The sequence below is a fragment of the Lathamus discolor genome, chromosome 2 (assembly GCF_037157495.1).
Source record: "Lathamus discolor isolate bLatDis1 chromosome 2, bLatDis1.hap1, whole genome shotgun sequence".
In the NCBI taxonomy this organism is placed as follows: domain Eukaryota; kingdom Metazoa; phylum Chordata; class Aves; order Psittaciformes; family Psittacidae; genus Lathamus; species Lathamus discolor.
The window spans coordinates 18,392,881-18,420,612 of record NC_088885.1 but is presented as its reverse complement, the minus strand read 5'-3'; the positions used below and the strand labels follow the sequence as shown (position 1 = coordinate 18,420,612).

Genomic DNA, 27,732 nt, shown 5'->3' with positions numbered 1-27,732 from the left:
AGAAGCATTGACCAATCATATCACAATGGAGAGAAATACAAACATTTCACTGTGCACTGGTGTACTTTATTCAGGGCAGAAGTGTGCAGTTTGCATAGCTTAAAAACATAAGCCAAGTTACCAGTATTTGCAAAACACTCCTTTTTCACATTTCACATTCACTCTTCCAACACATTTGTAATTTGAATCAAATTGCTGGAGATCAAATGAGATACGAAGGCAGAATTTGAAAGCTCTCACTCACGTCACCTTCCAACTGTTATGAAAATCTAGGCCGTTACTGTCCTTGTTCTGGTTGCCTCAGCATAGCCCCATTCCTTCCTGGGGAAATCTGTAATAGAAGCTATTGTATTTTAGTAAGCAGACAGTATTACAGCTCCATCAGCATCTCTAAGGGAGGACCTGGAAGCACTGACAGATACCCTGAACATTTCTGTGCTACAGGATTTATCCTAACAGTGGCTTTAACCTTCCCCCTGTTCAAATTTCAGGTTAATACATGGAACAAATGCTGCTATTCTGTTTTGCTGCACTGCTGATGACACCTCACCTAACAGGACAAGCCCCAAACTACGGCCAATACTGGTTGAATCAGTTAGGTTTAGGTTTAAAAGTAAGTTGAAGATTACTTCAGGCTTTTATATTCTTCCATTTCCAGTTAGCTGAAAGAGGAATAAACCAGGCTATTTAGTAAGTGCTGTCAGCTGAAAGGTGACCTGTTCTTGAATCTGGCCTTTTAGCTCAGCTTCATGGGTGGGTTTGGCTCAAAGCACTAGTTATGCCTGGGCTGCCAAATTCAAAGGAAAAGGTGGAGTTATGCTGTAAGATGTTTACTTGTGTTATGCTGGAATTCCTTTGCTCTTGCCCAAGGCTGCGCTTTGCAGGCCTTCAGAGATAAAATCGTTCCTTCAAGCTTGCCTGAAACATTGTTTTCTTACATTTTCCTCTTGTCAATGGGAATTAGAAATGAAATGTTGTCCCTGACCAAATACAGAACTAAAAGTAATTCCATGTTTTGTGATGCTCAAAGCATTGCTGTCTGCTGGTGTTGAGTTGGCAAAAGATGGGCAAAAATGAGGAAAACACACCAGCACCCTTAGCAGAGATGCTTTGTTGAGCCCCTTGTACAACCTGTGTGAGGAGAAGAGTCTAGTTGATGGATCTAACCACAGGGGCAAAAGTGTAAATGACCACAAATTGGTTGGTACAACCAACCAACCAGCCATGTAAAAGGCATACAGGAAGGAAACTAGGAAATACAGGGGATAGATGTTTTTCCTTTGGATTTTTTCTGGTTGGTTTTGTTTTGGGTTGCGGTTTTTTTAATGTTTATATTAGGGGAAGCGTGCTCCATGGTATGGCCCACAGTGTACGTCCCCTGGCTGTCCCCATATGGAAACCAACCAGACCACACACCCTTCTGGCCTCTACTCTGGAATTCAGTTCCCTTGGAAACTGAACACACACTTAACACTGTTACTAAAAGCAACAAGTATAAAACCAAGTATTTTTTAAATGGTACCAAACCATATATTTTCATTTTATTGTTGGAAGAGGTATAATGTAACATACTTTTCTCTTGTACGCGTATCTACAGCAAACCTTACTTTCTAGGTTTTGATCATTGTGTTATAAAGCAGTAGAGGATGTCCACATCTCTTCAATTTAATTCCAAAGATTTCCTCTCAAAACAAAAAATATTTTCATTCTTCTTTGTGATAAATCTCACTTGTTATCAGTGATCATATTTGTATACACATTTTTTAACATTAAGCTAAATGCTGAAGGAATGATATTCCCAGTGTAGAATCCACAATAGAATAAATAATACATAATTTAAAAATCTGGCATACTTATAATTTAAAACAAAGGAATCACGTGTCAATAAAACAGCATTTCACTCAGCTTTTATGCCATTTTAGAAGTTCTCTTTTCTTACCCTCAGTTTGGGCAATGATGAGGGGTCAATTGGGGTTCTGGAAGAAGTTGCTACCATCCTTTCAGCTGAAAGTTGAAGCATTGTCAACAACATCACAGGAAACTTTAAATGACACAGCAGCAAATGGTACTAGATCCTGATGCTATCAAAGAGTAAGTGGTAATTAGGACGATTGGAGCAATGCCTGAACATGGTGTAGAATCTGTAGCACTCAAAGCAGAGACCCCACTGGGAAATGTTTTGGACAACACAACACAGAATGCTGTTCCTGTCTTCTGTCATAATCAATTTTATATGCCTGAAATCAATTTATTACTATTTAACAAGAGTAGGTGACTGGAAGGCTCTGAGCAGGACATTCTGCTGTTCTTCCTTTCTCTAACATTCAAACAATGTGCTTTACATTAAAAAAAAAATAAAATAATCTCTTGAAAAAAAGAGTCTCAAAACCAAATTAAGCTTTGTTAATGATGCCCTTACCCTTTACAGTGTGAGAGATTTAACTCATGCTGCAAGAAGTGGAAGTAGGCACCAGTATTTTCTTCTTAGGTAGCCACTATTGAAACAGGCTCTTTCCCTTCATTTGATGTTTTCAGCCAGCACTTCTGTCACTGTAGCTTTTTAAGAGCAAATGGATGCCACTGATACTTTCCATTTCAAAATAAGCAGGGAAGTTCTTACCCTTCTTTCTAATCTAGTTCAATCATCTCCCATAGTCCACAAAAAGTTTCCTGAAGAGTTGTTCTTAAATTGCATGAAAACAAAACCAAAAGATGTTGACATTTTAGTCTGGTTCTCCCCTCCAAATCAGACTGTGGACAAAGGATTTAAGGAAGGGTGTGCCAAACACTGAGGACTGTTGGTATTCCAAATCAATTAGAGCAGTTAGTGCCTAATTAAGTGCTAATTTATGTTCTATGCAGTCTCATAGAGGGTAGAAATTTGGCTCAGGCTGGTTGGAACACAAAATTTGAGCTATTACATGTGAAAACTTCTACTAGTTTTGTGCATAGAAAATCTACTTTGTTTTTTGCGAGTCAAGTGCTCTGTAAAACAAGGCTAAATTCTTATCCTGGTTTGGCTGGCTTCCTCCTACAGTTTCAGAAGTTTCACAAACATTTGTTTTTCTGTATCCTCACAAGTTACAGAATACGCTGAAGACGAGTTGGCTGGTAGCCAATTTTCCATTTCCTTCAAAGGGCATACTCAAGTGTCTTCTGCAATAGCAGAGTTGAGAATCCCTTGATGCTCACAGTATCTTTATTCCCTGCTTCACAGAATAAATAGAATTTTTAGCTAGAGCTGAATAGGCAAGGAACTGATGGCAACTATTTGAGCCAGGCTTTCAAAGGAGAGACCTTCATAACTTCCTTGCATGCAACAGCAAACACATAACATTGTTCTTGCCCATGCAGGAAATATATCTTAAATCCCAAACAGAAGTAATGTTAGATTTTGGAGGCTTGACCTCCACAGAGACCTGTCAGTCATCTCTGGCGCAGCATATGGGAACGTTCAAATTGCCACACCTGATAGGCATTCTTGTTACATGCAGACAAAACCAAGTCCTTCTCATCTTCACTCTTTGCTGCTTCTATGCATTTGCCAGAAAGGACGTGGACAATCATTCCATTCTACAAGATGGGAGAAGAAGGGAAAAAAAGAACACATAAAAAAAAAAAAAAAAAAGAAGGGATGTCCAGTAAAAGCTAGGCCATGTTTCTGAAACTTTTTACATACAATAGATCACCAGTAATGACTGGTTATTCAAATTTTTGAAGTATTGCTCTAAACATAATGGCTGGGTTTAGCTTTTAGCCCAGGGCATGGTGAGTATTCATAATTCCTTTCAAAGCGCACAGGACTGGTAGGTACAGACCCAATACATTTCTTTCCACCACTATTTGTTTCCTGTGGGTACAGGTTGTCATCAACATCAACTACAGACCTACAGACCACAGACTTTCAGAAGGACCAATGCTTCCTTAGGAATCAAAACAAATTACAGCAGGAACTGTACCAGAGGTTTGCAGCATCCCTACAACTACAGTCACTGCTATTTTCCAAGGCTGCCCTAAAGCATGACTTTTTTCAGTCTTGTAGAGGAGTTCCTGCACTGCCGAGTGAAGTCCACTCAATAATACCAAATTCCTCTAAATAGGAAGTTTGCTCATCTCTTAGGATGCAGGAGATTTAATGTTCCCCTGCTCCCAAAGGGCTCTCATTTGACTTGATCCAGGATTTACAGAGCCTTCCTGTCAAAAAGAAGTGGGCAAGATTTGCCCTGCTCTTATTTTCACAACCACTGATTCTGATTCTATTCCTATAAAGCCAGTAAGACAAACAGTTAAAACAAGGACATATGAATTTAGGTAGGATTCCTGTAATTTGTGTTTTTAAACCAAATTTATTTCACATAGACAGTGTAGAGGGACAAGAGGCATCCTAAATTTCCTGGCTATAAATGGCACACAAGTGAAACTTCCCCTGCAAATACCTCATCCTTTCCCCACACAAGAATCCTGCCAATCACCCAGTGATCCCACAGTCACCATCAGCTGCCTTCCCCTCACAGCAGTCACTACTGACCTCCTGGACATCCCAGTGCTGGTGACTGTTGTCTGTCTCCTTTGTACAGTTTTGAGGGATAACCTTCCCATGTCTGACATCTAAGCAAAACAGTGGAGCAGAACCAAGCCGGATTTCCTTCATGCTGTTATATTCAAAGTGCTGGAAAAGGGAGGGTTTGTTTGAACAAAGATTGAAGGACAACCCAATTCAGTTTTAAATGCTAATTCCAAAAATAATTTCCTGTACATGTTTGCTAAGATGCAACCCAAACATGAGTGATGGTGACCCAGCAGCCTTGACCTTGCAAAGTGATCCCCTCAGCTAGCTAATTCTGTTGTAATTATTTACCTAAGGTAAGGCTTTGTGGAATGTAATTATGGATAAAGTAAAACCATCATATAATAAAATTTTCCGGTTTAATAAATATTTGAACAGATGGGTGTTTCTGCCAGTGTCTGCACACACTGCAGTTAGAAATGTGCCTCCAGCTCACTCTGAGCTCCATGTAGGCAGCAGAATTTGGTTGGGACTTGGAGTAAATATCTGCAGTCTGTATTCGTTTGGTTTCTCTTGGTGATAGTCTAATGCCAACCTGGGAGCCTACATGAACTGCTGTCTTTTGACTGCAGTTTAGGCACTAAGCTAGGCACTAATGAAGAAACCCATCCCCATTATTCTGGTATTGTTACATTTTACTCCCAGTCTTTGTTCTCCAGACACCACCAAACATCCTAGCAAGTAGGCACTTAATGATGTCTGCTGGAGCAAAGCATGGGTATCTGGCCTCAGTGACAGGTGGAACACTGCGGTGTTTCAAATGACACTCAGCTGCAGAAAACTGGGCGTCATTGCCTTAGCTCATGTCTAATTTTGAACACATCAGTATTTCCACTAATGCCAACCAGTCATTTTTATGTTGGAGTTACTGTTTTCTGAATGGTTCCCTAAATCTGATGCAGTGCCTATATACTTAAAATATACAGTACCTGGGTTAGACTGTCACTGCAAGGGAAGAGTTCGATAGAGCCTTCTTCAATGGCTCTTCCAGGTCTGTAATCTGCACAGAAGCCAACACCAGTATTGTAAAGCTGTAAGTAAAGGTTTATACTGAAATAAGGTACAACCAGATACAAACAAAATATCCTTCAGCAAACTATTTTGGTGATTGTATCCCTTTATGATATATGTTTTTGCTCATAATTCAGGCTTTTTTTTTCTTTTCTCTCAAACTAGATCTTGCATATTGATCTTGCAAACTGATCTGATATAAAAGACCATCTGCATGAGGCAAAACAATTCTTTTCCTTTACTAATGGGACCTAAGGAAACTAAGGTTAGGGTCCTCTGAGCTGTAGACAATCTGGGTTCAGCTCCTGGCTGGCTTTCAGTGTTTATGTGACCAGCTGTTTGTCTCTGCTGTTCTCTTCTTTCCCCTCCTATCCTTCTTGCATGGTCTGTTTGGACAAATGTTTCAAAGCAGGAACAGCCTCTTACTTTATGCTGAGTATTTAGTACATGGAAGCAATACTGTGGTCTTTGAACAATGCAAACCCACTGATCATTCTTAATAGCGTATTTTCTCTTACCCTGCCAGAGAATCCTGGTATGTCTTCAGGTTGGGAGAGCTCAGGGTACACATTTGACACAAACCACTGGAAATTTCTACAGCCCAGTCTCTTTTGTAGCTGAAGGCGCTCACTGCAGTCTGGCTTCTCTGCCTTTATGGAGAAGGCATAGGGACAACAAGGTTACTGGTATATTTGTGTTAAGAGATGTTAGAAGTGAAAATGACTACATAGGAATTATTTCTATCATCTTTTCTATCCTGCATGTTATAGATACTGATATATATCTATTATTAGTACACAGAGGAGGAGGACCAGCTATAGCCTTCCTCCAACTTTGTGTTAAAACAGCATTTAATCTGGCATTATGATGGAAGCAAATGTTTCAGAAGTAGCATACACTGTGAAAATAAATATTTCCTCTAAAAATTATTATTATACTTCAAGATAACTTGGTCATTTTTTAAATTAAAAAGTCAGGACCAAGCTTGATATTTGTTAAACTGAAATCAGTGGAATTGCATTAGATGTCATTCAGTACAGAATTTGCCCCATCTATTAAAATTCTATTTCCTGGCTTTTAACAGACCAAATTACCCAGTTATTTTCAGTCCTCCGTGATAGGAGGATGTTAAGTGATGAGAGAGTTTAACCCAAAATAAAGTCTATCACATTATTATCTGATAGTTAATAAATCTTGTAAGTGAATGTGTTTTGTGGCTCTAAAGGCATAAAACCTTTTCTACGATTTATGTGTTTTCTTGAATTACACGCACACAAAATCAACTCTTGCCCTTCCTGGTAGCAACTCTGTTCTGAAAAAAGACAAGTGCCTTCAACCCTTGGTGAAAATAGAGTGAGCATCTGCACTGCAAAGGACTGACAGTCTGAATATTTGAGGGTATTTAGCACTGAAGATGACTAACATTTCTGAAAACCTCTAGGCAGGTAAGTGTCTAACCCTTCAGCTTCAGAATTGCATGAAACACTTCTCTAAATCTCTCAGTGCTCAAATGCTAAAATACCTCACCACCCTTGAGTCTCTCTGCTCTTTCTCGCCAGCTGTAGACCTCCCCCTTCACTTTTCTACTTCTTAAAAATGTAGGCTTGGATTCCAGGAAACTGGACTGATTCCTACATCAGAAATTAAAATTGGTAACATAAGCAAAGAATTACCTGTAAATAACTTTTCCTCAGACCAGCTATCTCTCTGCATCCGTAAGAAAGGGAAAAGGGCTTTGTTTTCCATGCCTGGAAAACACTGACAAATGAAGGGCCTTTGATATGAAGGGAGAGGTATCAGTTTCTGAAGGCAGGGAGTGATTGAAGAGATCAATCACGCCGTGTGGCACTGTTTGCCAGCCGCTGTAAGCTGCACCAGCAAAGCTTGAGAGTTGCAATATATTAGAGAACCTCGTAGTTTAGTTTCAATCTTAAATTCAATAAGCGTAACAACAAGGTTCAGCAATTTTGCACCACACAAACCTGCTCCCAAGAGGTTTTCTTGGAAAAGGGAAATAAAGAAGTAAAATGCTCCCCTAAAATGAGGTGTTTCTCATGAGACTGCTTTGGCTGAAGAAGGTGATGGCAGTAAATCTCATTTTGTCATACTAGTTACATTCTGCATTTGATGCTGAATAAGTGGTAAATAATGTAAAGAAAATAATTATCAGTGTAAACCAATCTGAAAGGAAACTATTCTTGTAAAGGAAATATATCAACTGCCACACAAGAAAAGGAGAAAAAGAGACAGTGGCTGAAATAGTAGAGAGCTGGGAAGAGCCTTGTTCATCTGCATGAACACTCATGCCACAGGCATCCTGTGCAAGATGTGATTCAGACCGTAAACCAAGAAGACTTGTAAAGCAAGCTAAACGGGGCCACTGGTTATTTTCTGTAGGGGGCTCTCGGATATTTTTGTGGTGGCCAATAGGTGGCTCCGCTCACCCTCTCAGTGCAATAAATCCCCGCAGGGCCCATCTGCAGCTGAGCGTCAATAATGTCATCACTTGCTTGTGTCTTTTGAGTAACATCTCACTGCACTGACATACTGAAAATATTGGCTGTGAAAGAAAGGAACAAAAGAAAAGGGCCTTTTATGTTATGGTATGCTGAACACAGAGATCATAAAATTGATCGTTTGAATGAGCATCATACTTAGAAGTATTAAGAGTATACTGGCTAGAATGAACTTTCAAGCAAAAGGTCATGGTGCTTACAGCTAGTCAACTGCATCATTGGTGGCTGTAGTTTTTAGTACAGAAAATTGCTTCTGAGTTGACAAGAAAGGCCTTCAGGAAATTATTAAATGATTTAAGGGCCTAACTGCCCATCTTAAAAGACTTGGCCTAGTGTTCTCCTTCCAATTACATGGCTGTAACACTTGCGAGTCAGTTAATGGGTGCCTGGCCAGTGGAGTTCAAATAAAGAGGGAGAAGCTTTTAAAAAATGTGAAAATAGAATGAAAAGGGAAACATGATGGACTCTGACTCTAGGATTACTGTAGCAGGCTGACTCAGGCAGGCTGAGAGGCAGGTCCACTGGTGGAGCGTGAGGAGTTCAGACTAGGCTGACACACAGCTCTTTTCTTCTCCCCAGTCATGCAGCTCCTGCTGATCTGGCTTTCTTAGGTGATAGCCAATGCTGCAGGGTTGAAATGCAGGAGTAAAAATGAATGGGACACTTTGCAAATAACTTAGCCATGCTTTGTCTTAGTGTTTCAGTGGATCTTTTTTGCCTTAGAAGCATGGCACTGCTAAATTAATAGGAAGATGAATGATATGTTTTCATTCAAAACTGCCCAAAGTTTGTCCACTGGCTTGTAGGACAGGATATCATTATAAGAAAAGGTACTGGAGCCAGAGAATTCCAGAGAGCTGCAGCAACATTAGCAATTTAACATTATCAACAATTTACCATTAACAACATTAACCACAGCTGCATGATTCTTCAACAAACATTCACTGGTTTGTAATACATGGGATATACAGTCCCTTGACTGACCCTAAATTGCAGTGAATTATACAGTGATTTAAAATCAAGTGTGGTCATTCTGCAGTTGTTGGTGGGTGTGCAGATGATTCAAGTGTGGCTGCATGCCAGGGCTACACCACACACCTGGTTGTAAGCCTGTCTTGGTTTACAGGCTGCTGGGAATCCAGATCCCTGGAGGTCAGACTGCTGTCTGAGTGATGCTTGTAATGAAAAAGTAACATGTAAATAAAGGCTACGTTGAGATCAGACCTTCTCAGTTACAGGCAGGTGCTTCTGGATGTCTGCCAGTTCAGGGAGAAAAAAAAAAACCACCTTTTTTTGGCACTAAACCACTCAGATAAGTCCTCTTTCAGTAGGAGAGGCACCAGTTTGCCACATACCCATGAATATTACTGAATATCCTCATGAATCACACGAGGAAGACCTTCAGTTACGACAAATTAATCTTCTAGGAGGGCCCTTTGAGCACACACTGCCACTAGCTTCCACTTCAGGTGCACTGCAACCCTCCACATCCTATCAGTGGAAAAATAAATCAGAGCTTGTTGGGCAAGCTGAAGGAGTCACTCGGAGGAGTAATACTCGAAGAGATTTGATAACTTCAGCAAACAACTCCTAGGCATAAGTTTCTTTCCTTCTTGGTCTGACAGCTCTTCCACTGGAAGGTTTCATACAAAGACTATGCCCAGCACCATGCACATAGAATGTTTGACTGCATGCTGACACCCCCTCCTGTATTCCACCCCCTTTACTACCTCAACACACACTCGTTCCCTCAGAAACAAACCACTACAGATGTCTTTACCTTGCTGATTAAGAAAGCCACTGTGTCGTGCTTGTAGAAGTTCTCTTTAAAAGGGCCCAGCCAGGTCTCTGCTATTCGGATTTTATTCCTCACAATGGCATCTTCATAGGAGAAAGCACGGGGAAAGTGATTTCGATAGACATGCCCAACTCGGGAGCATGGAATAATTTCTACAGAGCCACCACAGAGCCAGGTCTGAAACACATGAAAGCATGAAAAGAGTTTACCTTATGTAGGTTACCTATATCTGAACAGGAGAAGCTCCCTTACTATAGACTCTGCCTCAGGAAATGCTAATGGCTGGAAACAGCAAGAGCATTATTACGTGCTTCTTCATACATTGTTTCCCACAAATACAGAGGCAGAGAAGATACTGGGCAATCAGACATTTGATTTGACTGAGTATGGCTATTTATAGGCTTTTTATGTCTTTCTGTGCACGAGCAGTGCAGTGTAGTGAAGACACCAGGGAGACACCTTCTTTTGTCTGGAACATTAAAGACTCTACACCCTTTGTGTCTGCAGCTTTCGTTGCTTTTTAATATCAGTTCCTCTTTGTATCCAGAAAAAATCAATACAAACAATTTAATATAAACAATTTGGTATTTAAACTACAGGTTGGCAAAGAAATAAATCTATTCTTCCTTTGGTGCATGTTAAATGCCAAAAAAAGACTAAGCAGCTTTGAGAAGGTGCTGAAACCAGTGACTCAGTCCTCAGGAAGATAGTGATAGCCAATGAAACTTCCTTCTCCTGACATAATGCTCCTAACTTACAGCAGCCGCATGTTCTGATATAGTCCTGACAGATCATGGAGCGTGGGGATAGATTTCTGCAAGGAAAGTCTTAGTCCCATACCCCAAGATGTTCTGCACATAACTGCTTTCATAAATTACTGATTGACTTTTCATTCAGGTTCTTTAAAAGCCAATACTTATCACAGCTTGATGTTTTAAATTAAGGTTCTTACCCTTATAGATAGCTCCAGATTTTCTGCTCCCCATGTGGTCATGTCAGAGTCATAAGCTCCAATGTTTTGGAAGTAGTGTCGATCCATGGCCACCACTGCACCAGCTACCACAGGACTCCTGCATAGAAAAGTTTGGAGGTGAATGCTTTGAGTTTTGGATAGGGAATTATGTAAAGGGTGAAAATCCCACCATTTGCGTAGCGATAGTATGATTCTATGATTCTATGATCACTGGAATCTAGAATGAACTGATTATCTAACCAAAAGAAAAAACAACTAGAACCTAATTCTAGGATTTGCTTGGGGGAGGGAGCAAAGAGCTGAATTATCAAATAGGGCTCATAACAGTGAGAAATGTTACATACATGTACAACCAAAACAAGAGATAAACAGATCATGATTAAGACATCTGTTTTAACTATGTATGACCCATCTTTTGCTTTCCCTACAAGCGTCCACACCTTGTCTGATCAGGTTGTGTACTAGTTGTATGTGCTAAATATATTTGTCTTGTTTAAAGTATGACTGTAATCTAGTTAGAATGATTACTAAGGGCCAGACAAAGTCAGCGTAAACCAAAAGCCTATCCCTTAAAAAAACATACGCTGAGCATATGCAAGTAACCATGTCTCTCTCCTGTTAGCTGGAAGATGAGCCAAATTGTGCAGTTTTGCTGCTGAGCTGAGCAGAGACAAATTGGCTGATGTACTGTTACCTGATAGGGCTGATGGGAGACTGTCGTACCTTCTCTTCGTGCTCTGGCACTGGTTCCCAATGAAAATTTAGTTTCCAATCAAAAACACCTCGATGCAGACCCATTGAGTGATAGTACTGAAAAGTCTTCCAGTCTATGACATCTATGACGGGGGAGACGACACTGTTTCTGAAAAAGACAGTAGCCTTGATTTTCAAAGCTAAAGCACAAATTAAGTTCAAAACTCTATTAATAAACAGTGTTCTCCTCTTTGACACTGTCAGACACAGGCATTTCTCTAAATGTTGAGTGCCCTTGCTTTCCCAGCTGGTAGAAGTTCAGGTGCTCAGTGCATGGGAATACTGAGGCTGCAGTGAGGAAGCTAAAGATCAATAATGTATTGATAACCTGCACTTGTGTTGTCATATAAAGCTATTCAGGATTTTGCTGCGAGTTAGCCATCAGAATTCTTATATTTCACACAAAGGCCCCAGTCTCTTATGTTATAGGCTTTGCAGGGATGCAAAGTGTAGAGCAAAAGATAATTTTGACCTCACTTTGCAATCCTTTGATTTTGCTGTAGATACTCAACACACTTCATGAGTTTGTTGCTTTTGGTCACTTACTTACCCTTATATTGTTCTGCTGGTTGTTTTGCAAAAAACATTTATCACTGAGTTAATAAATCAGTTTCTGTTCAAATTTTATCACATGCTTAAAATACTCCTGCAAATGTACTGTCACAGTGGGGAATCTACTTTTAAGAGCTAGAACAAAGCCATTGCACTGTAAGCAGCATGACTCCAATTTGTGTTCTAGAGCAAGAGAATCCATATAGGAAATCATTCTGGAGTAGCTCTTGCCCTAGAAAATAACTTCCTGTTAAAACTGAGGGAGAAAAATTGAATTAATAGTTTTGGGGCCGAAAGTAGGAGGTTTTATCTTCTCTTTTTAAGATTTATAAGTTGGTCAAGAGCACTCTTGAGAGAAATATGCTTAAAACATAGTATTATCAGTAAAGAAAGGACATCTCAGGAGTTTCCAGTGCACTTTGCCCTTTTTACTTTTCTGAGGCAGAGACCAGCCAGCCGAGGAAGATGGTAGCTCCAGGTCATGTTAATGTAATCTTGACATATCTTCTCTGCCTTTACAATCACTACAATAATGTTTTTTCAGTATCAGGATGGGGGGAAACTCCAAACTTTGCTTTATCACAGTTACCATTTCCTGTAGCATATTTTAAAAGCCCAAGGAGAAACACAGGCTACTGTTAGTGAATTGTATGAAGATGAACAGTGCAGAGGATAGTATTAAAATGACTCAGTTATTCCTTTGTTTCCTAATAAGAACAGACTGTGATGAACTAACAGCAGAAAGATTTAAAATAAAGAAGTGATTATATTTCTCCATTCAGTGTAAATCCAGCCTTTGCAATATGCAATAATAGGCACTCTTAGAAACAAGCACTGGGTTCATAAATAGATAAGACAATTTCATGGTCACCTGCCACATTTGTAGGCATGCACATTAAGGCAGTTATTTGCTGTTATTTGCCTGCAGGACTCAAGAAGAAATGGAAAGAAATGATAGTAAAGACAATAAAGCTGATATACTCCCCTGATCCTCTTCATGATACCCGTGTGACACAGTTTGTATTCAGGACAGGAGCAACCACCTCCAACTCAAGGCAGCAGGAGCCTTCCTACTGCAAGCTGTGTTTAACCTTTACTCACTAACAGCATGAAAACTAACTGCTTCTAGAAGTTACTTAAAAGGCAGTGTCCTCATAGACTCACACAAGCAGATGCTTTTTTCTTTAATATGCTGGGGAAAATCCAGCTCACAAATTAAATGGATTTTGTATGACTAACCTTCAAAAAAATGAAAAGTCACTGTAATTTCAGCAGCCTGCTGCATTCTCCAGTGTATGAGTATCTGACAACTGTGTGGTTAGGAGTGTAGTTGGCACTGTGTACTTCCCACCTCCGTTTGATGCTACTTGCTGAAATGCATGTTATCTATTGCTATTTGTTTATCCATCTCATCCAGACAGGACTGAAGAACGAATAACCCCAGGGTACTTTATTTTACCATTTTGGAGTGAAGAAGGAAATATCAGGAGGGCATATTTGAGTGGAAGCCAATGGAGGCAATGTAGACTAAACCATTCAAAAAACTTTGACCATGAAGACTAGACCACATGTGCATATATGAGATAGTTCAGGCAGAGACAATGTGCATACTCGGTTATGCTCAAACATATTCTGGATCAGATGATCCAGACATTTCAGATTATCCTACATTTTCATAGAATTTTAGCCCTTTGAAACCTGTCCTTTTTGCATCTACCTTAAATTTATTGCCACTATAAAACTCGAAACTCCAATGTTTCTAGTATCAGTGCAATTGCTCATAAGAATATGCACCACAGCAGTAGTTTTTATTGCAACAATAGTTTATTTTTTATGCATGCTTTTGTTTTGCTTGTAATTGGGTATTAATTCTTCAATGCCACTCAAGAAAAATTCCTGCAGTGTTGTAATGGATTGTGATGGCTTGGAGACCAAGCGATTATCCAAACTGTCTGCAAATTGTGACACAGAAAATTACAGTGTTGAAGACAGCTGCAAATAGCTCACTGGATGGGTCACATTCTACCCTGGTGAGTAATGTTAGGTCTTCACCTAGTATAGACTGGTGTAGTTCTGCTAAAACCAAGAGAAACACACCTTAAAACTATAAAGGTTAGGAGTACCTTTGTGACCTGAAATAGAGGACTCTGGTAACTTTATCTTGTGTGAAAGCTGGTCAATGTCCAATTTTAATCTTAATCAAGCAGTGCATTACCTCTCTTTTGGTATTAATGTTTTTTTCCTTTTAATAACATATCTGTTTTCTGCATATTCAGTGATAGTTTGATGCTTGAGTCTAAAGGCAAATTTGCAGCAGAAGGCAATTGAAAGCTGGAAAATGTTCTTAGCTATTCTGTTTCGTTTTAACTGGGTAACTGGCAGACAGTCAGCAGCTTCTCGGCACTTTGAAATGAAACACACACTGGCAAACTACTGCTAATTTTGCTCTGTGGGATCCAAGGAAAGGGAAAAACAGGAAATTCAAACACAACTATCAGCAAGGCTTTGAACCATTTGACTCATTTCTGCATATTTCAAATGCTTGGAACACACATGAACTACAAAAGGTCACAATTCCATGAAAAAGAGCAACCCAAACAAGAACAATTTCCTGGTTTGGGATTTCTCAACCAAATACAACTGCAAATCAAAAGTCTTCCCATGACCCTTTGCATTCACCATGAACATTATGTTCTTTTCTATTTTTAGAACAAGTAATATGAGGAGAGAAAGATTTCATTAACACATCTGTTTTGAAGTTTTGGATACACTGGTTTTTGGAAGTGCTTTTCATTGATTTGTGCTTTCTTTTGCTGGGAAAGAAACAGATCTTAATATGTTTGAAACCCCCTTTAAACAAGGAGAAACGACAACAAAAAGACCCCAAACCCAAACATGAAAGTTACATATTTTCCTCAATCAGTTTCAGAGTGGTTTACTCAAATATTGCTCTACAGACCAGCTCCAGACTAACACAAGGCATATGAACAGCCTCCTTGAATTGATGGACCACTCATGTGCTAAGCACTAAACATATATTTCAGATCTTTGCTAGGTAGTCTGCCAAAGGAGTGCTTTATTTTTAAAAAAATAATCTTTCAAACCTGTCTTCTTTGTTAAAATATGCACATTTGTATGTGGGGTATCAAAATCTGTAGGAACAAGCAATAGCTTTTCACACTGGACAGTCAGGGCACCGTGCCATAGATCATGCCTAAATCCTCATAGCTCCTACTTTTGGCAGTAATATTTGCTTTTGGTTTTAGATTCTTGTCTTCAGATTCTTTACCTCAACTTCTTTAAAATAGGTCACCTGCTGATCCTGATCAACTGTGAAAGACTGTAAAGAGATAGCATATCTTCACCTAATGTACCATGTGAATGCAGAACATTAATTTACTGAATTTGAAGTGAGTGTTGTTGGCAAATGGAGGACATAAAAGGATCAGCAAAAGGAGTTGTCCCAGGAAGCAGGCTGTTATATGTGAAGTATATGGAAAGTTTTCATAACAAGGAGAATAGCAAGGAACTGCATGCTCAGATGCTGGGGTTCTGCGGGCTCTGGATGGATAAGATCATGCTTCCCTGAGTCTGAGAAAAAGTAGAAAACAGATGGCTTATGTATTCGGTAATTCAAAAAGCTGGGATATAGGCCACTGAGAAGTGGAGAATCAGATGAAAAGAGATGAAGGACCTGTTAAACTGTAGTGCAAAGTATTTCCCTTCTCTCTAGTGTATTACCATAAAATTACAAGCACACAGAAATTTTCTGGACAGCAGAACTCCTGTATCTACAAGCAGAGGCTCCAATTCACTCCTGAATAGGCGTAAACATTGGGAGTGAATGAGTGGATGGGAGTGGAATGAGAGCATCTAGTGGGAGTGGATGAGATACCTTTCCACTGCTGTGTTAATTTCTTACTGTTTAACAGCATTTCAGTTAAAGATTAGTGACCTAGAATCACAGTCCTAAGTTGAGGCGTTTGAATTTTAGAAACTAGGTAGGCTTCTCTGAATAATACCACATGCTGCTGTTTCCTAATGTGATATTTGAACTGTGGTGTGGGCAGTGCACCAACACAGGGGGAGTCAGCCCTTGCAACAAGGAGAAAGGGGAAAGATCCTAAGGGCAAGCTACCCCTTTGCAAGCCGTTCCTCTGCCACAGTTATGGTGCCTATAGCTTTTTAAGAGGTGGAATTCCTTGTCAAGAATATAATCAAGGCTCATTTTGCTTTCATGAATTATTCTCAGGAACCACATTTAGGATCTATTTTTTAAAAAGCCATCCTGCTTCAGCATGATGGTCACTGGTTTTAGGTTGAAGAAAGAATCTTTTCAAGGCTTCATGGCACAGTTCATTCTATGCCCTCTCCACCTTTCACTGCCTTTGGACCGAACACATTCTAGCAGCTGTCTCCTGCAGTCTACTGGAAAAGGCAAATGCCTTGAAAGATGACTGTAATAATGGCACAGCTGCATTACTATGCACCATGCTACTCACCTGGAATTAGCCTGGAACACAAATAGTTGTCAAATGAAATGTTCTGTGAGGCATTTCATTGAATTTTCTAATGTTGTCCGGATATGTATGGTATTCACCCTTGAACAATCAAAATGTCACAGGATGCTACACAAACCATTGAACCATTCTCCAGGCAATATACTAAGCTGATGCACAGCTTCCCAGTCAATTCGTTAGGTATGCTTCACAGAACTAGTCCCAGTCAAGGTGCCCATAAATGCATGAGTAATGAGTTTAGAAAGAATACTTTTCTGAATTTTGTTTGGGTTAGTGAGTAAAGCCATCATGTAGGGAGGTGAAATGTCAAATATCTGTCCAGTATTTCTATACCTGTTAAAGTGGGATAATTTTTCTCATGTTTGTCCCATCTGTAATTACCACAGTCTACTAAGAACTGCAGGGATTTCTGCTTTTGTATGTTCAGCTCACAGTGAGGTCTCAGTCTGGGTAAGGATCTCTCAGCATCGCTAGAAGACAGGTCACAGTAAGTTGCAGATCTGATCAGAAATCTAGAAAATTAGGCTTAATCACAATTTTCAAAGTTAAAATCTCCTTCCAGCTCAGTTAAGCTGCTGCAAAGGTTTGAGCTTTGGAAAGGCTGCTTTTTGCCTTGCCAGCAAACAACTCACCCACTCTGGGTGATTGTTTTCCCATCCTGTCTCTTCAGCAAAAGTGCTTGAGTAGGAGCTTGACTAGTACATTAAGAAGAGGAAATACGGATATTTCTCCAGTCACTATGAGCTTTTTTTTTTCACTGTACTTACCTCATTTGGGTAGTCTCTGGGTGTACACATGGTTCAATTTAACAGCTCCTCGACTGCTAAATGAGGCCGGGTTGACTATGCTAATGCTTTACATTTCCATAGTGATCTCCATGCAAGCATTACAAGCAATGTAAGAAAAGTCACGAATTAACTTATCAGGTCAGTGCTATTATCACCAATCTTCAGCTGGGGAAAGAGGGACAGGGAAGGAAAGTGATTGCCAGGTGCTCCAGAGCATGTCTTCCCTGTGCACAGGAGAATGGGACAGGTTCTCTACACTAGCAGTGACAAAGCCTCCAGGCTCAGACTCAGTGACTGCTACAGCATACAGAAAGGAATAGCTTAGGCCATACTATTAACCAAACGCTCTATCAGCTTTGCTCCATTAATCCAATTAGCCATTAGTTAACTCAGTGTTAAATTCTGCCCTCCTGGAAGAATGAATGAGCATATGGGCCCTTACAGAGGAAGAGAATCCCTTTCTCATGAAATCTCAGAGCAGTAGTAGGCTCAGTGGCTTTGCATTCCCTCAAAAGGGGTATTTTTTGAGAGTGAATCACCACACGTATGGTGGGGTCCTAACTTTCTGTAACTCTCTTAATTTCAGCAATACCATGTTGAATAAGGACAGTTTTGCATGAACATCAACAATAGACTATAGCTCACGGCAGAAGAATCATGAAGCATAGTCGTAATAAACCGTCTAATAAGTCAGCAGACAAAAAAACTATCTGCTTTTCCAAGGAGGACCTTTTAAAAAGAATATCCCTGACATCCTAGGGCAGCATTACTCTTGCTTTCAGTATTGGTACTGTTTTTATCTGAATGATGTTATAATTTCTAAAAAACTCATATTAATTGTCCTATAAGCAAACATAATCAGCCTTAAAAGCAGCTTGTTCCAGCTTCTTTTTCTAGGAAGAGCCTTTGAAGGTCTTTAGTATGACTATTTAACAGTCTGGTAAGAGTTTTAAAGGTTGAATTTTTTAATTTTACTCTCTCTAGCAATTCATTTTTTTTCCAAATGGCAAATGGGTAATGATAGAGATGTTATTGTGTAATATTTTTCTCTCAGAAAAATCCATTTAATAAAGGTTTTACTCCTATGTAATTCTTGAAACATTTGCAATGATTTAATTTCTTTGAAAGGCTTGGGGACTGAATAGTTGAGCTCAGCTGTACGTTAGAGAGCAGGGCCAAACACCAACCTAAACATGAAGACTCAGAAAATATGAATCTGTATCTTCAGAGACAGTACAGATGACACTGATACGTAGCCAAACTGGCTCAGCAGGACAAAGCATTTCATCCCTGGTTTCATCACCAAGACATCTAAAAAGTAAAAATGATGAAGTCTTGCAGTAGTTTCTCTGGTGGCTGTTTGCCAATTTGTGAACAGCTTGAGACTGCAACCTTTTTAATTCAGACCACCAGCAAGATTTCTTATAGCTCTAAATGGATACAAACTCTCACAGTTTAGTGATGCTGGATGTGAAGTGAGGGTTACGAGCTGAGTGACCTACCCTGCTTCTCACACATCAGAGTGATGCAGAAAACAAAAGCAGTGTGACCAGAAGAAAGAAGGTAACCAATAGAGGATAAGAAAAAAATATCCAAAGTTTCCCAGGTACATCTCTTTTAGCAGAAATTGGCATATGAAGGAGCTTCAAGGTCAGGAGGATATTTACCGATTGCTGGACAGCCTGGCTAAGAGGGGTTCCAGCCAGCCCTTCTGACACTCGCAGTGTGAATCCATGAAGATGAGCACATCCCCAGTTGCCCGTGCAGCTCCTAGCATCCGACCTCGGATGACTCCAAGCCTCTTGTTGCTCCGAATGAGTTTCACACCATCCAGCTTAGAAATGTATTCACTTAGAGCTGATTTCAGTGGCCCTGTCAGAAACAGAATGGTTACCAAAATGTTTTAGCTTTGATTCAAGATGTTATAGAAAAGCAAATTAGTAGTAGATGATACATCTTGCTGGTAAAATGCTTTGGGGGCATTTGTTTTACCCAGCCAAGTAAGCCAGGTTCTAAATATCCCCACAGCAGCAAAATGCCAAAGAGAAGTAGAGACTGATGGAAACTGAGATTCACTAGGTATGAAGCTATTCCTGTAAGAAACTTTATAGCCTCCTACCCTGTTTTTAGCAAAAGGTGGTTGTTCTCATAATCTCATAAAAAGCACAGATCAGAATGAGACACTACAGGTGTTTGGCTTTCCCAGGCTCTTGGATTGCTTTAGCAATGTGGAGTTTTCCACTCTATGCTTCAGCCAAAGTCCAAGTCTGGAAATTATGACAGCAGATCTGGTCCAGTGGGAAGACTAAAATTTGCATACTATGATTTTATTTTAAAGTAAAAAAAGTTCAGGATGATTGGAAATGAGGGGGAAAAAAGAAAGTATTCAAAAATTGAAAGGCTAAGCTGAATTCTAGGGATTGAAGAGTGAAACCTGGCAGCCAGCTCAGGGCTCTGCTTAGCTCTCTTCCTGGGCGTGCTCTTTGTCTCCTGCTTTCCTCGTGCACTTCTTGGAGGAAGACAGCTTCTTCCCTGAAACTTTGGAAAAAGAGCTCACATACAGAGAAATGGGGGATACCTTGCTGGCTGAGATCATCAACCAGGATGATATCCTTGAGGGATGCCTTTGGGGCTGTGTCCATAATGCTGTGCACAGTTCTCAGCAGAGTAGACCAGGCTTCATCATGGAAACAGATGATGACACTGGCAGTAGGCAGACTGGAGTCATATTCTTGCTGTAGGCACCTGCATGGGATCAAATGAGGGAGACACTGGCAACACTGGTACAACTGGGTACTTTTTTCTCAGAGCAAAGTTGTAAGCTACACCTAAACCTTCAAGGATCGAAACCAGTTTAAGGATCTCAAGTAATTTCTAATGAAAAAAGGGGAGTATTAAGGTGTCTTAGACTGGAATATAAAGTGAAAATATGGGAATGAGACTATAAAAATTAAAATACATAAAAGAGGAAAGTTTTGCTGTGTTCTGGGATACTTTCTTCTGCTCTGACTGCCTCAAAACACAGAGGTCAAACAGTAATGGTCCAGAAGGCAAATTAAAACTGAAAAGATAGACAAAGCAGAGAAGGAGATAAAGCAGGTCAGTCAGCTTCCACCAATTTCCACATTTTCTCAAGTAACAGAGAAAATAGCAAACTGGAATGCAGTACCTTTAAGACTAGCACGTAAAATAATTCATCTGCACAACAGATCAGTATACCCATGCACTGCCTGACCAGGATCCTAGGGAAGAAAACCAACATCTCAATTCTGATCCCAGGACTCCTCATTTTCCCGTAGGGCCAAGATTTCACCCATGACATTGAAACAACTTCCATCAAAGTAACTGTGAATTAGATGTTGCTTAGACAACTCAAGACTGAAAAATACTTTCTATTCACCCTCACAGTATATGAAAACTACAAACCCTCATCAGACAATGAGTGTTTCATAAATGTAAGCAAAGGATCTACAAACCACATTCACAACAAAGTGTTTTCTGATGTACCAGCCTTGGTTCTGAGACATAGGACATGCTACATTGGTGTAAGAATGCATGTCTTCCAGAAAAGGCCTTCAAATGCCCATTATAGGAATGCAGAGAATGTGCCTGTATATGTGCTTTGCTCACATTAGAAAACACATTTTAAAATCTTTCCATTTCCTGAGTAGTAGTTATCTGGTTTCCTAACTCATTTAACCTCTAGCAACAAGAAGTTCTTCGAGAAATTACAGAATTGGCTGAATGTGGCCCATTGCTATTTCAGCATTTTTGTACAGCCAAGCAAATCCTCACACAGCTTTTACAGTGGTTGTTAAACAATTAGCTACTCAGCAGAACCTCATGTAAGGGATATAATTTTTATATTTCTATGTTTATTACCATTTTACTTAGTGCTTCTATTCATGGACTGAGGCCCTATGATGCTAGACACGATCCAGGACACAAAGCTGCTTATCATTTAAAGGAAACCATAGGTGAATGATGTAATAACAAATAAAAACAAATGAATACTACAGAAAAAACAGTGGAATATCAATTTTAAATGAGCACAATTATAATAATTTATTATAATTTATAGTATTTCACATCAATATCTTTTTGCATAAAGAGATTTTCTTGACGATTTTTATGTTGTAATGAATTCATGTTGTCCTTGGTTTACTGATTTTCTGTAATCAACAAAGCTGTTACTTCACAATTTCATACGGGGTAATTGTTTCCATTTTCAGCAGGATGGAGAAAAGGAGACTCTCGTGACTTGGAAGTGTTTGTATTTTCAGGCAGAAGAATCCAGGGGAAATTAAGAGAAGTGAAGATCTGATGCAGTCCTTTTACTACCAGACAGCTTCCAACCAGGATTATTCAGTACAGCTATTTAGCACCTGTATTTTCCACCATAATGCTACAATGCCTTTTTGCTAGTGCTGTGGTTATAGAAAGAAAATCAGGCTGTTGTGGAATCTTAATTGGAAAAGAATTGAAAATAACTGTACTTGAATACATAACCTAAGTTGTGCGTGTTTAGTTGCCATGGAGATTTGGCAAAGACTTGCAATAGAGACATCTAATCTTCAGAAAAATGCAAAAGGGTACTGGTATACAGAAATATATTCCCTGTAATTTGAGGCAGTTTCATAGACTGTCCATCGTAAGTTGGCATTTCAAAAAGCCAAGGCTGTGACTGGTAGGAGACATAGTGGTTTAATCCCGTTTGTGAAAAATAAGGAGTTGTCACATGCCGCAATGAACAGGAGAGCAATTCTGACACAGCAAAGGCACTGCCAACTGCGACTCCCACCCACCTTCAGGAAAATGTCTCATTGAGATTCAGCTCCCAACAGCACTCAAGTGGAAGCTATGCTTTTGTAATGAAACTCAAAACCTTTTTAGGTACATTGTGAGTTTCTCTTTGCCTGGATATGTTAGACACTCAAGCTCAAGAGAGGAAAACAGATCTTTGTTTTTCTGGCAGAACTCCCATCATAGGAGTCACAATGGCAGGCCTGATTTGGGTCCACTGTTGCAGGAGGGTGTCAGCAGCAGCTGGACCAACTGATAGCAGCACAAAGCACTCTGAGGGATGAAGGTACTTCTGAGGATGACCCTTAGTGTGGAAGAACAACTTTCTAGTACAACTGGACAAGTTATTAAGCTTCTTCACCCAGAAACCCTATCTGTGTCAAAACTGGTTCTCAAAGTAAAAGGGGAAAAACAAGGCACTTGGTTCATTTGTCAGGGGCTGTTTTACTGTGGGATCAGTAGGAGTGCTCGAAGAGACCATTTTATGCATCTGCTTTCTGAGAAGCAGCATAAAACATTTACCTGGACAGGCATGCAAAGAGAAGTAGGTTATGTTAGATGCTGGTGTTGGGTGAGAGAGGTCCAAGTAGCACTTTCCAGGGTAGGATGTTTTTTCCAGGCTGTCAATTTCAAATGAAATGAGACTGATTCCATGGAGCTAACTCACTGAAATGCTTCTAACTGGTTGGGTTCTCTCTGACTAAATAATATCAGACATTATTAGGAACAGCATGATTCAGTCAGAATAGAGTAATAATAGACAATCTGATTCATCACTGATTTGCTGTCATTTTACATTGCTATGAAACTGTTGTGATGTAGGTGTGAATTAGTCCCATCCCCCCCCAAGTAAATTATTGCTAAAAAATAGCATTGTGGTTTGTGTGTGGTGCTATAAAGGACAGCACTGGCTTAAAGGTAGACCTCTGCTGCAGGTTTAGATCTGGTTTTAGATATGAACAGCAGCAAAGCCTCTGATGTTCATATCTGTGTTTTCAACTTGGGCTTTATATGCTGTGGTGTTGATAGCTCTTTGGTCTGTAACTGATCAGACAGAAAAATCCATCCAAGAGACCATGCCTTAAATCTCACCAAGATTAGAATTAACTAAACCTGTGTCTTGTTGGATGGCCTGTCAGCTGCCAAAGTAATACTGTTTTTTGGCTCACATCACAGGCAGGGTCATCATTCCTCCTTTGAACATTACGTAGTTCAAAGAGTTGCTAGTGAAGCATGGTGAAAAAGGGCTGAAATTATTCGGCATTTCATTATTCAATGTAATTGCTCAAATTAGCACTGAACCTAATCAGCAAGCATTGAAAACAGTTTCATTTCTTTTTCCTTAAGATTATTCACTTAAATCAGAGCCACCAGGTGTCTTTAAACATGTGAAAATGACCACTAGAAATATTATTGTTATATATATTCTGTGTCTTAACTTCTGCGTTTTCTGATGCATCTTTCCACCATGTGCTGGAGGAAAGCTGCAATAGCTTTTGTTACGGGAGGCAAGCAAACCAGGTTGCCACTAACGTCTCTTCCCCTCTCCATAGGTATACCTCATCTCATTTTTAAGAGCTGTGATGAATGGCCCTTCTTGGGCAGTTGGAGTAACTGGCTCTCAAGTGTCCAGGTTTCAAATGTAGTATGAAGGGTTCAAATGTAACATGTGGGGCTTCACATGCAACACTGTTGTGGCCTTACAACCTGGCCACAGCTGCTAGCCGCAGTGGTGTTGGCAGGTCTGGTCAGACACACCAATCTCCACCTTCTTTCCTCCCAGGAATTTCCTTTCAGTGTTTGTCGGGTCACTTGTTATACTAAAAAAACCTGAAAGCTCCAACTCCTGACTCATTATCAGCCCGTAAGCCCAGTGACTCCATAGCCCTGGCAGGGGCCCATGGTGAGGCCTGTCAAGCCATAGAATGAGTTATAGCAGTGGGAAGCAGAGGGGTGGCTGCCTGCATTGTAGCGTTCAGCACCTGGGCAGAGCAGGGCTGGGGAGAACACAGCTACTGAGCCTGCAAAGACATTCCCAACCAGCTGCACCATGGCACTGATGGCAGGAGTGAAAGAACAAACACTTTATAGTGCTCCATGTAATGCTTTGCCTGTGACACTGCAGGACCTAGATCATTGATCCTGTAATGACAGAAAGGACATGAATGGCAGTTCCTTCCTCTCAGGTGTGAATGATTGCTACAGCTGTGCTCCATGAGGATCAGCTAAGCAGGTCGAGAGAGGTGAGCCTCCCCTTCCACTCAGTCCCAGTGAGGCTGCATCTGGAGTACTGTGTCCAGTTCTGGGTTCCTCAGTACAAGGAGCTACTGGAGAGGGTCCAGCGGAAGCCACAAGGATGGTCAGGGGTCTGGAGCATCTCTCTTATGAGGAGAGATTGCGGGAGCTGGGCCTCTTTAGTCAAGAGGAGACTGAGAGGAGATCTCATTAATGCAGACCAATACCCCAAAGGTGGGTGCCGGGAGGATGGTGCCTTTTCAGTGGTGCTCAGCAAAGGACAAGGAGCAGTGGCCATAAACTAAATCACAAGAAGTTTCACCTCACCGTGAGGAAGAACTTCTTTACACTGAGGGCGGCAGAGCACTGGAACAGGCTGCCCAGGCGGGTTGTGCAATCTCCCCCTCTGGAGACATTCAAACCCCGCCTGGACACGTTCCAGTGTAACCTGCTCTGGGTGGCCCTGCCTTGGCAGGGGGGTTGGACGGGATCATCTCCAGATGTCCCTTCACTAATGACTCTGTGAGTCCCCTCGCCGCAGAGCGGGTCAGGGACCTGGCCGAGCGGGGCAGCCGCCTTTCGTGCTTATAGCCCCGCACACCCAAGGCGCCCAGCGCGGAGCATAGGGTCGTTCGCCGTTCCCAGCCCCAGCTGGCAGGCAGGCAGGCAGACAGGCAGGCGGGCGGGCAGGCGGGCAGGCGGGCAGGCAGCCGCTGGGACAGCAGGGCGTCCCGGGGCACACGGAGCCCTCCACTACCCGGCATCTGCTGCGGCGGAGCGCGCTCGCCCGCCGCTGCCGGCAGGGGGCACTGCTGCCCGCCCTCCTGCCCGCAAGGCGCCGCGTTGCCGGGGTGACGGACCGGGCCGGGCCGGGCCGGGCCCTGCTCAGCCGCCCGGTGCCCGCGGGGAGGGGTGCGCGAGGCGCAGGTAGCGGCGTACCGCAGCCCTCAGCCGGGCGCTGCGCTCGCTCGTACCCCGCTTTCTCACCCGGCGCCCCCAGGGAAGCCGTAGCTGCCTTCACGCCCCTCCCTGTTCCCCTTCACCGTTGCCGGCAGCCGGCTCCTGAGGGCTCCTGGTGTGCCGTGTGGGCTCTGGCAGGACCTGCCGCCGTCCCGGGCAGAGCGGGGGCTGTGTGTCCGGGCCGCGGCTGGGCAGCTGGGACCCGGCTGGGGCGTCTCGGGCTGCCGCAGCCTGCGACTGGGAGCATCCCTGGGTCTGGGGAACCGGCAGTGCTCCTCGCACAGCGCCCGGGACGCATTACCCGAACCGGAGGGGAGAGGTGGATAGGAGGGTCGCGGGGCTTGGAGGAGGAGAGGTTCAGAGGGACGGCGGCAAGAGACAAGTTTTCTCTCAGAAATGAAATAGGCTGTTTTACTTACAACGGGTGTCGTACCTCAGGCAGCTCCCTGCGCAGAGAGATCCGCTCACTGAGCGCTTCGTTAAAGCCATGGGTGTCCAGGCCGAGCTCTCCTGCAGCCTGCAGAGGAAGGGGCAGGAGCTGGGACTCGGGGTCTCCCTCTGCCTTCCCCTCCGGCCGCCTGCTCTGCTGCTTCACTACCCGATAGCCCTTCCTGGCCTTGCTGTGGTTCCTTTTGCCGGTGGGGGACACGACGGCCACGATCAGCTCATCCTCCCGCAGGGAGATGAAAGGTGACAGCCCATCCAAAGGATAATACTGCTGGCTCTCCTCCTGGGTCTCCAGCATCTCCTGGGTCTCTGCAAAGTCCACCTGATAACCTTCCCGGGGGTTGAACTCCACAGGCTGGAAAGTCCCTTGCTTGCTCTGGTTGCTGTGTGGTGGATTCAGCGTTGTAACCATCAGAAGCAAAAAGCCCAGCATCAGCAACAACAAGAGAAACTGCAGCTTACGTGATCCATATCTGCACTTCTTCCTCAAGAACATACTGTTGGTGACAAAATTATACAGATGGTCATGTTAAATATTACTCGGATCTTCCTCAGACTCTGGTCCTCGGGTTGCAGCAAAGCCCTGGTTTTCACTATCTGCCAAGAGGATTTTTTTGCTCCCCTCACATTTCACTGATGCCGTTTCATGCTTTCCTCTCTATTTACAGACAAAATATAGCATTCCTATTAATATTGCACTTACTGTAGTAAAACGTAGCATGGATCCAGTGAGAAAAGGTAGATCCTTTATGATACAGAGTCCCAGCTTAGTTAGGAAAGCAAATGTTTATCTGATGAAAAGAGTAAGTAAAGTTTAGATTTTTTTCCTTTATAAATTCTAAGTGAAAAGAAATTCCATTTCTTATAGTTTCCTTCCAGAGCAGACCCTGTTTCTTCAAAGTTTGCAGTTGCTGCCTGGATTGAAGCTGCTTATCTCTGAAAGCAGATCTGACAGCTCTTCCCCGTTCAGAGGCTTCAAGTTAACTGTGATCAACAGATGAGAACTAGTCGGTCCCTGACTTTGTTTCACACATAACTACGGCACTCAGTCAGGAAGCACTTTGCCAGACATAATACAGAGCAATGTGTGCGTCTTTCTCTTGGTCCTAGTGCTCTCACTGTTCGTGTTCTATCAAATCAAAACTTTGCAAAAGCTGTAAGAGGTGAAATATAAGAAGCAAAATGCTGTATTAAAACAGAAATCAAGGCATATCACGAATCACTCTGCTTCTGAGTAACAGTATTAAGCTAAGAAAGCTCAGAGCAAGAAGCAAGAATTTTTTAAACTGAATAAAAGATGTAGTGCACATGATTTATTTAAGGTTAGATTTATTCCTATGGTAATGTGCTAGCTGGAGTATATGAGTATATTTCATATTCACTAAATATTTACAGCTGCAAGGGTTTTAACACTGACGTAAGAATGCCAAATTATCACCTGGCAGACTGAAGTTGTCTCCTCATCCATAAATTTGGTATTGCAGGGCAAGCAGCACTTCAAGGTTTTGTTAGTCCAGGAATAACACGTAGAAAGCTTGGACTGGAACAACAACTACTGACACTGAAAGAAAACAGTAACTTCTGTGACTAAAAGAGGAGCTCAGCCTCTGAGGTCTGTTTGCTAATATTGCTGGCACGGGTGCTAGTGGGCAAGGACAGTGACATTTTTTGCTGCAAGATGGATGCTTGTCCAATGGGGAAAGGGATGAGACAGTCCACATGCTTCGGTGTCACATGCCTCTTGGTCTGGCAGAGATCGGGTATGGATATTAACTCAGGTGTTACCAACCGTTTTGATGCATGGGATGT

The 27,732-nt window shown here is 41.7% G+C and overlaps 1 protein-coding gene across 10 annotated transcripts; it reads right to left on the bottom strand.

Moving 5' to 3' along the window:
* Nucleotides 1-44: 44 nt before the first annotated feature.
* GALNT15 (polypeptide N-acetylgalactosaminyltransferase 15) lies at nucleotides 45-27,532 on the bottom strand. Of its 10 annotated transcripts, XM_065665997.1 has the most exons (13): nucleotides 27,362-27,527; nucleotides 25,896-26,420; nucleotides 20,057-20,223; nucleotides 19,146-19,350; nucleotides 11,560-11,727; nucleotides 10,845-10,962; nucleotides 9,875-10,069; nucleotides 8,023-8,138; nucleotides 7,252-7,336; nucleotides 6,097-6,228; nucleotides 5,497-5,598; nucleotides 4,529-4,669; nucleotides 45-3,573 (listed from the first exon to the last, which is right to left on the bottom strand). In XM_065665997.1, the coding sequence occupies exons 1-13, from the start codon at nucleotides 27,385-27,387 to the stop codon at nucleotides 3,427-3,429; spliced, it is 2,127 nt and encodes a 708-aa protein (XP_065522069.1). In that variant the 5' UTR covers nucleotides 27,388-27,527; the 3' UTR covers nucleotides 45-3,426. The 10 variants fall into 10 exon arrangements, with proteins under 10 accessions (XP_065522069.1, XP_065522070.1, XP_065522079.1 ...); XM_065665998.1 differs by lacking the exon at nucleotides 4,529-4,669 and having other exon boundaries at nucleotides 27,362-27,528; XM_065666007.1 differs by lacking the exon at nucleotides 27,362-27,527 and having other exon boundaries at nucleotides 25,910-26,065.
* Between the last annotated feature and the right edge of the window lie 200 nt (nucleotides 27,533-27,732).